This window comes from Desmodus rotundus, chromosome 4 (assembly GCF_022682495.2).
Source record: "Desmodus rotundus isolate HL8 chromosome 4, HLdesRot8A.1, whole genome shotgun sequence".
NCBI lineage: Eukaryota > Metazoa > Chordata > Mammalia > Chiroptera > Phyllostomidae > Desmodus > Desmodus rotundus.
The window spans coordinates 167,358,030-167,367,303 of NC_071390.1; the positions used below are offsets into that span (position 1 = coordinate 167,358,030).

The 9,274-nt window shown below is 52.5% G+C and overlaps 1 protein-coding gene across 1 annotated transcript; it reads right to left on the reverse strand.

The window, feature by feature from the left end:
* Window positions 1-2,116: 2,116 nt before the first annotated feature.
* SOD3 (superoxide dismutase 3) lies at window positions 2,117-7,280 on the reverse strand. The gene is made up of 2 exons (XM_053923391.1): window positions 7,140-7,280; window positions 2,117-3,553 (listed from the first exon to the last, which is right to left on the reverse strand). The coding sequence occupies exon 2, from the start codon at window positions 3,523-3,525 to the stop codon at window positions 2,827-2,829; it is 699 nt and encodes a 232-aa protein (XP_053779366.1). The 5' UTR covers window positions 3,526-3,553; window positions 7,140-7,280; the 3' UTR covers window positions 2,117-2,826.
* Window positions 7,281-9,274: the final 1,994 nt, after the last annotated feature.

Genomic DNA, 9,274 nt, shown 5'->3' on the forward strand with positions numbered 1-9,274 from the left:
TGTTAGGTTCTGGCCCCACCTCCGTTAGCTGGGATCACCGAGTTTCTTTCCGCCAGCCTCTTAATGCAGGCAGAAATCCTGACAAACCTAAGAGGTGGCGACCTTTCCTGTGCTGGAATTTTTCTAGTTCAATGGTATTCAGCACCTTACAAGGTGATCCGATCCATTAGTAGTAGCTACTTTTCTGACCTTAGCCAGTGTTCTTAATTAGGCATTTATTAGATCCTTAGGTCTTCGTGTTATTCTACACACCTTTCATGAGTAACACTTGATTTAATCCTCACAACAAGCCAGTGGGATCATCTTATTCTACAGACGAGAAAACCCAGGTCGAGAGAGGTGAAGTGACTTGCTTGGCTTGTGAGGCAGAGCCAGGGTTCCAAACAGGCCTTTCTAGCTGAGCCTGAGCTGCCAACCACCGCGCGCCGAGCATTCCTTTGCCCTGACAGTCAACTGTGATTTGGCCTTCTGTTATTTCCTCTCTATTTCTTGGCTCTGGAGCCCCATCGAATAGTCAATCAATTCCCTTCCCATTCATGGACAGAGCAGAAAGGAGAAGGTCTGCTAGGGTCTCTCCTTGTTCTGGGAGAGGAGGGTAGCAAAGAGAGAAATGAAGAACAGAAGGTGCCATGGTCTGAATGTGCTCCCCCGAAATAAATATATTGAAACGCTCCCCCCCACAGATGATAGTAATAGGAGGGAAGACCTTTGGGAGATCCCCAGATCCTGAGTGGGGGTGGGGAGGAACACTAATCTCATTAGTGCCTGAGAAGCTCCAGACAGATCCCTTGCCTCTTCCACCGCGTGAGGATGCAGCGAAAAAGCACTGGCTATGGACCCCAGAGATGTCTCTAACCTGACCATGCTGGGGCCATGACCTTGGACTTCCAGTCTCCAGAATTGTGAGGAATTTCTGTTGTTCCGAAGCTACCCAGTCTGTGCTATTTTGTGACAGCAGCCCCAACAGACAAATACAGAGGGCAAGTAATGAAAAGCACCGGCCTCCTCCTGAAAAATAAATACAGACCTCCCGGGATGATCCTGAATTAACCTGTAATCTGGGCAGCAGAGTCGAAGATGGCATGTTTGGCATTTTATTTCTCTCCATCATGTGTCCCTATGTAATTGCTGCCTCGTTTTCAGAACTTTTCACTGTGGGGGTAGGTACACATGTCTCTGAGATCAGAATATTTAAAGACGCAGCTTGCTCATTTCTTTTCAGTGCCGACCTGGACAGTTCAAGTTAATATTTCAAACCAGTGAGAACCAGTGGGTGGAGCAAAGTCACCAGACAATAATTGCCTTTCTCTCCCGTTGTCACTTGGTTTCAAGGAAAGAGTTTTGAATAACAAGTTAGTCCTAGTAAGAGGTAAAAATAACCACTGGGGATGGGTTTCTGGCCACGGTTCAGTTTGACTCACCCTCTTAAGAGTCTGGGAGATATGGAAGCTGCCTCCAAGTAACCGGGGCAGAAAAGACCCGCCTAGAGAGTGGGTGTACCCCAGGAGGTCAGAGAGTTATTATGAGGACTTTGATTCAGTAAATGAAGGTGGATACGCAAGACTGACCTAGTCTATATGTAGATTATAATTTTCAAAAAGAGGCTGAAACTCCAACAAGCCTTGAATTAGAATCAGCCTGCCTTTGGACCCCACTGCCTCCAAGAGCCTTTGTGTGGAGAAGAGCATTGTCCTGGTTGTGGAAGGGCTGACAGCTTCATTTGCCAACACCAGCCTCCCTGAAACATGTCCAATGACATTGCTTCATGGGCCCTGTCTTGACCCTGGGAAATGGACCTCACGCTGCACTTAGGGGCAGATGTGAGGAGCACAGGGCCCAGGCCAGTGGCTCTAGTGTCAGAATCGCCAGAAGCTTATTGCAGATAGATTTCCTTCTCTCTGGTTGGGCCCACAGCTCCGGACATAGCTCAGGAAGCTGAATTTTTTTTTCTCACTTCCCACAACGATGGGTAACTGAACATTGTTGCCAGCAGAACTGGGAAGAGGATGACAAGAAGTCCTACCGGGATTTTTGGAAATGTCTTTGCTATTTCCAAATAGTAACTGACCCTGGGCGAGAGGCCTCAAACAAACACAAAAAGTAACCAAGGCCCTGATGCAATACTGAGCTGCGGAGTTTTTAATGTGCAATGTGAAGACTGGCAAACAGCCCCACAGGGTATCTATCTCATCTCTGCAGGGTGGCAAGGTGCCAAAAGCAGCTGAAGACGGGGGCATATGCTGGCAGCGCCCCACGTTGGTGGTGGGTGGGGAGGCCGAGATCCACGCAACCTCCGGCGGGGTCCCAGAGACCTTAGGAGGAATGTAAGGGGTGGGGCATTGGGTGAGTCCTTAGGGCAGAGAGGTGTCTCAGGGCTCAGGGGGTGAGGGTAGGGGTGTCAGGGTAGAAAGGGGCGTTAAGAGTCTAGGAGACCTTCAAGGAAGGTGGGGCATGTGTTAGGTGGAGGGGTGTACCTCTGGGGGTCCTCAGAGCTGGGGGAGAGGGGGGCTGTGCTCCGAAGGTGGGGCTGCCCTCTGGATGGAGGGGGTGTCTCAGCATGCCTGGTTGGATAACTCAGGGTAGAGGGGACTTCTGGGGAGACCTCAGCCATGGTGGAAGTGGGACCGCAGGGTATAGGGTGTCTCTGGGAGCAGAGGGAGGAAACCAAGGTTGGAGCAGGGTCTTGGGGCACACGGAGGGGATCTCAGTGCGCTTGGAGGAGCTTCAGGTTGCGGAGGGGGTTCTGAGGCACATGGAGGGGATCTCGGGGCTCCAGAAGGGGTGTCAGGGCGTGGAGGGGATCTGGGGCGCTCTGATGGGGCACAATCAGGCCGTCTTGCACTCATTCTCCCGCCGCCGCTTCCTGCGCTCCTGAGCCTGGCGCACCCAGGGCGCAGGCCCGCACAGGCCCACCACGCAGCAGGCCAGCCGGCGGCCCGCGTTGCCATTCTCCAGGCTGGCCGCGTTGCCGCCGCGTCCCAGGTCGTCCTCGCCCTCGTGCACCACCACAGCTCGGCCCACGATCGAGTGCGGGCCGCTGAGCGAGGCGACGAGGCCAGAGCGGTACTTCCAGATGCCGCCATCCCGCACGGCGAAGTTGCCAAAGTCGCCCGGGTGCTGAGGGTGCTGCACCGCCAACGGGTTGTAGTGCGGCCCGGTGGACTCACAGCCCTGGCTCAGGTCCCCGAACTGGTGCACGTGGATGGCGTGTTTGGTGCCATTGGCCTCGGGCGGGAAACCCTCCAGATTGAAGAAGGCCTCGAGCTGGGCGCCGGGCACAGGCTGCCGGAAGAGCACGAAGCCGGTGACCTGCGGCTTCTCCGCGTCCAGTGAGGCCGATGGCTGTACCTGGCAGATGGCGTGGAGTGCAGCGTCCTGGCCACGGTCCGCCGCCCGCCGCCCTGTCACCTCCTGCCAGATCTCCGTCACTTTGGCGTGCATATCGCGGATCTGCTCCTCTGTGCTCAAGCTGGCGTCCGAGGCGCAGGCCACCAGGAACAAGGAGGCACACAGCAGCGCCAGCATGGCTGGAGTCTGGCACCTGCAGGCACGGCTGGGGTGGGGTGGGGGGGCGGCGAGGCTTAGTCAGCAGAGACAGGAAATCTCAGGGACCCCAAGTCCTTGGATCTAATCCATCTTCACCAAAGGGGACCTTGCCCACCCCTTCCTTCAGCCCAAATTTCTCCAGGGCACCCTGTGTCCCAGTAACTGTGTCAACTGCTGTGCTTTTCAAGATGATTGACACAAAAATCTCAAGAAACTCATAGGGCTTTTTATGAGCCACAAATCTGATCATGGTCCTCTCAAGTCCTCTCTTCATGAGTGAGGAGTCTCAGGTCAAAGGCAGGGTGTCTCAGGGCACGTGAGGGGGAATCTCATGGCCCTTCCAGACCTCCCCCCTATCTCCCCTCCCCTCTCCTGCCACTCCCTAAGCATCCCCCCCCACCCCCTTACAGGCACGGGTAAGACTTGCTGCCCTGCCTTCTTCATCTTTGCAGTGCTGTGCCCCCTCTGAAGTGCCCTATGCCCCTTCTCTACCATGCTGAGTAGACTTGCACACAGAAACTCTGTTTTACTCATCAGTATCCCCAGCACCTGGGCCCACACCTGGCAGTGGGGAACATTTAATATGTGATTGTTGAATGAGGAGTTCACTGAGGGACAGACACGTCATCATATTATTCCAACTTCATTCTCTGATTAAAGATAGAGCTTTGTGCTAGGAAGGGATGGAGGAAGTAGTGTCCATGTCCCTGGGGAACTCTGGGAAGGCTCCCCAGAGGAGGTGACTTTTGAGCTGGATCCTACAAGTAGGAGCTTTTGAGCCAAGCCCAGTTGGAAGCCCATTTCCAGCAGAAGGCACAACATGACATAGTCACAGGCTGTGGAAGGACACTGTTTGTTTTGGAGATGGGTAGAAATTCAGTGTGGCTGGAACCTGGCCTGTGCCACCAGGGAGGAGTCGAAGCTCAAGAGCGAACTTTGAGCCAGGGATTGAGGGACTGGGTTTGCTTGCTGAATGTGGATGTTAGCTGGGAGGCTTGTGCTGGTGGAAGTTTTAAGCAGAGAAGGGGATGATGAGATAGCTTTTTAGTTCATGAAGTGTGGCAGGAAGAAGGATGTGGGCTAGACTTTGGGGATACAGACGATAGGGGAGGAGGCATGGGAACAGCCTGGGCAGAGATGGAGACACAGAGAGGGAGGAACAGAGACAGTCAGAGGACGATGACATAGGAGGCTGTTACCAGAACCCAAGCTGGCAATGAGGAAGTCTTTTTCCCAGGTGGAGGCGGCAGAGGCAGAGGGGGAAAGGGCTGGGGAGACATTGTGGGCAGCCCTGGGCGGGGGGAGAGAGAGGGAGCAGTGGAGGATGGCTGAGTTCCCAGAGGAGAACAGGTGTCTGGATGGTGGTCCAAGGCCCCGAGAGGAAGGAGACAGGGGCAGTTGCTGGTGAGTGCCCAGGTGGGATGTTCTGCAGGTGGGTGGAACGCGACTGTGGCACTTGGAAGCAGTTGATGTAGCCGGGAAGGGTTCTCAGTGTTGGCTGTGCATGAGATTCTGACTCTTAAAAATCAGAGGCCCAGGCTCCACCTTAAGAGATTCCATGGGCCGGAATTGTCTCTTTTATTTATCTATTTTTTTTAAGCTCCAACAAAGATTCTGGGACCCAGCCAGGATTTTAGAGTCAGACACAGATTCAAATCCCAATCCCAACATATAGTAACGGTGACATCGCCAGGGAAGATTAGACTGACCCTCTCTTAGCTGCTTGTAAAACAAGGGCAGTCGTAACCACCGAGGGGTCACGGTGCGGAATAAATGAGAGGGCACATGCTGGGCAATTTTCACATCTTTAAATGTGCCCACAGGGATCAATGCTGCCTCCAAAAAACTGATGTGAGGGTCAGCTGCACTTTCAAAGGCCTTCTCCAACCCCAAAGCAAGTTCTAAACTTCAATGCCCACGTTAGTATTTATGCTTTCCATCACCATTACAGAAAGGTGAGCTAGTAGGTGATTAAAAGAGTGGCTTCTGAAACTCACTGCCTTGGTCTGAGACCTAACTCTGCCATGGACCCTGAGGGTTAGCTGTTACTGTTATTTTTATTGCAGAGAAGCAGAGAAAATGCTGGACTGCAAACCCACGCCAGGCTCCACCTCCTCTCCGAGCCTCAGTTTTCTTAATCTGCAAACAGGGGTAATAACTCCTCCCTTAGAGGTTTGCTGTGAAGCTGAACAGAGACAATTACAATTGTTAACATTTATTGAACACACGTGCCAAGCACTGTTAAAAGCAGGTGTTCACTCATGTGAGCCTCACAAGAACTCTGTGGGGTGTTATTGTTATCCCCATTCTGAAGTGTGGGGGAACTGAGGCACGGAGAGGCGAGTGTTTTGCCCAAGGTTACACACTCAGTAACAGCTGAGGACAAGACTGGAAAGGGTGTGGTCTCTCCAAGCCCCGAGTTTAGACACCACACTAAACAGCTCTCATTGAAGGGCCTTAGCTCAGAGCCTGGCACCTAGAAAGTTCTCAGTAAGTGGCAGCTCTTTTCTTAGACATCAGAGACAAAGTGCGGATAGAGATTTCAAGCCCATCCCCCAAGAGATGATCTTGAAGCTGTGGGAAGAGGAGCCCAGAAGAGGCTCCGAAAAGGAGTGGCAGGTAGGGGGAAAGGTCAGAGAATGACAACAAGGGAACCACCTCTGACATGGCCTGTGTGGCTTACTGCACCGGAGCCCGGGAAGCAGGGACCATCCCTGCCAGAGCTCAGCCTCAAGCTTTCCAGCAGTGGGGACCAACCCCTCCTTCTGAGGCAGTCCTGCCCCCAGGGAGGGCTGTGCCCATTGGGAAGTTCTACCTTAAAAACATAGAGCAAAAACAGATTGTTCTCTTTCAGGAATACTTGGGTAATAATTAACATGTTATGGAGATATTTTTCTCTTAACAAAAAGGAAATTCTCCTTGAATCCCAGGTAAGCCCTGACTCCTTGTTTCCTGAGCCTTTGACTTCTGCCCCATGAGGCCAGCTCGCATCAGGCTCAGCCTTCTTGCAGTTTCCCCCTTAGTTTGAACTTTGGGTGACCAAGTTTGTTTTTTTCAGGCCTTGCTCTGTGCCTGGTCTGGAGGGGAGGACAAGAATATAGGAGAAACCGGGCCAAAAAGCCACCGAACCCGGGCCTCCTTCCTGGGGCTGGTCTGGGTAGATGGCAGCCTGGTCCATTCTAGTCCCTCGGCTCACTGGGAGAAGGAGCCTAGCTGGGACCCTGAGCCACCAGGCCCGCCCCTCTCTTCCTCCATAAGCAGGTGGCTTTTTCTCATAGCTCCCGCCCCCTCAGAGCCATGCAACATCCAGAAAGGGCAGCCTCGCTCCCTCCAGATTTCTCTTTTTCTAACACTGAAGTCCTCTCAGTCTGGCCTGGGCAGATCCAAAGCAGAATAGCTTCCTCTCCCACTTGCCTTCCTCACTCCTCTCCCCAACTCCCCACTCATCCCTCAGAGCAGCCAGCTTCTCTGTTTCTCTCTCAAGAAGATGATCAAATACTTTCCCAAGATCAGACCCCGCGTCCCACCCTGGTTTCAAACTGTTACTAAGCAAACTGTGAGAAGAACGAAATGAACCTCAACTTGGTACCCACCTTTCCTGCTCTTCCCAGTGTGGGGCGGGGGCAGCACCCAGCAGTAGTTGGTTGCAGGAATGCAGACCGACTCCTGCGGCTGGGCTGTTTGTGGGTGTGCCGGAAAGCCAGCCCAGGGGAGTGGTCACCCTGAAGAAAGAAGGTCATTGGGCCAGTTAGGGAGGGAAAGCAGGCCAGGCTGGCCCTTGGTGAATTGCCTCACCTCCTTCTCCTCCATTCCCTCCTCCCTCAGCCTCTCCCTGGCCACGGGCTCCCTGGCCAAGTATTCCTCATCATGACTTCACTGGTTTGTGCAGACGTAGCCAGTGACCTTCAGCACACAGCAGCAGGGGAATAAAAATGAGGCAGAAAATAGCCTCTTTGGAGAGGTGTACAATGGTTTCTTTCTTGAGAGGCCCTTCGCTGTCACCCGACTTCCTTGGCTATTGACTTACTTGTACTGGGCGCATCTATGATGGAAATGGGCACCTGACAAATATGCACGATGTTTTCTCAGAAGTGCACCACGTCCCCTGCGAGACAGGAGAGGCAGCTGTGGCGGCCCAGGCTGCAGGGTGCCAGCTATGTCTCCTCCTGCTGATGTGCTCCTGAACCAGCTAGCTCCCTGTGCCTCCCTGTCTCCGTCAGTAAGATGGGGACATAATGCTAACCGGTACCATCGTCATCGGGGTTGCTGTCACTTTGTTGGGGAGGAGCATTGTAACAGAGTGTGTAGTCTGGGCAAGCCTTGGGCCTGTGCCATCCACAGTGGCCTTTCTTCCTTTGCTGCTGGGATCCTTTCTCAATCACAGAGCTCCTTCCAGAAATAGAAGGTTTTGTTCCCTAGAAAAGCCCACGTGGGGAAAGGCAGCTTGTCTGGCTGCCTCTGTGTCCCCCAGCCTTTCCTTCAGCAAACGTTTAGTGGGTGCTCACTCCATCCAAGCCAGCTACTGCTCTGTGTGCCAGTGTCCCAGGCTGCAGGAGTCCCTCCCCTCTAGGGGCTTACCTCTGGGGAGGGGACAGCAGTGTCAACAGGTATGTCCACTACAGAGTGGGGAGTGCAGCTGCAGAAGGACGGACAGCGCCCTTGGAGGCCCAAACACTAGTACTAACCACAGAATTCCAGACTTCTGGGTCCCACCCTAGGATGAGTGAGTCAATGGCCAGGAAGAGCTTTCTGCAATCATCTTTATAAAAAGCTGGTCATTCTAGAGAGCAGCCAAGTTTGGGAACCACTGCGTGACAGGAAGAACTCAAACAAAAGATCTTTGGCCAGCAGTAGCCATTCCAGAAGTCAAGAAGGAGACTTCTGGGAACTCAGAGACTCCAGCCCCTCCTCCCGCCATCCACCCTCAGGCTCTCTGAAAACTCAAGCCTCATCCGCTCAGTGTTTGCTGCTCTGCATTCTGCTGCTGGGTGTAGTTGTCTTGACTAGTGACTTTTCAGAGTTCTGGGTCCCACCTCCCACCCCACCCCACCCCCACAACGTTCTGGTTGTTCATTGTGAATCGTCCTTCATCAATTTTTGGGGGTGAATCTGTATATTTGCTCAGTTCTTGAAATAGTAATTATACAGGGTGGGGCAAAAGTAGGGTTACAGGGCAGTGTTTCAGTGTGTCGAGCGCAAGGCTGTCACTGATGTTACACAGATAACTACACCGTATAGAATCACCTGTGGTTCTCACTTTTCTTTCGTCTCCCCTTTAGGCTGGGATGTAGTAAAGAGTAATGATTAGCTATCAGAGAGTCTTGACTTTAAACCTTGACTTTACTATATTCTAGCTCTGCAACTTCAGACCCATTACTTATGCTCTCTGAACCTTATTTCTTTATCTATGTAGTGAGCAAATTAATAGCCATACAACAAAATCATGGCAAGCATTGAATAACATATTATATGGAAAAATGTCTTGTAAAGTGTTCTGTCGCAAATCCAGAAAACCCAACGCAAACAAGCAAAATTAGACTGTATTGACCCTCATAATGAAGAGGTAGAGCTTCAAGCATGGTGAGATCCAGGGGCTCCAATACTGCTATTGGGTCCAGATTTCACCTTACTTTTATTCTGCTCCCCTCCATGTTGGCCCTATCCTCAGACAGGTTCTTCCTTAGTGGGGCCAGGTGGCTGCAATAACTCCAGTCTTTCTCAACCAGTT

What these genes read in the sequence shown, in the direction of transcription:
- SOD3 (XM_053923391.1), bottom strand. Translation starts at nt 3,525, where the DNA reads ATGCTGGCGCTGCTGTGTGCCTCCTTGTTCCTGGTGGCCTGCGCCTCG.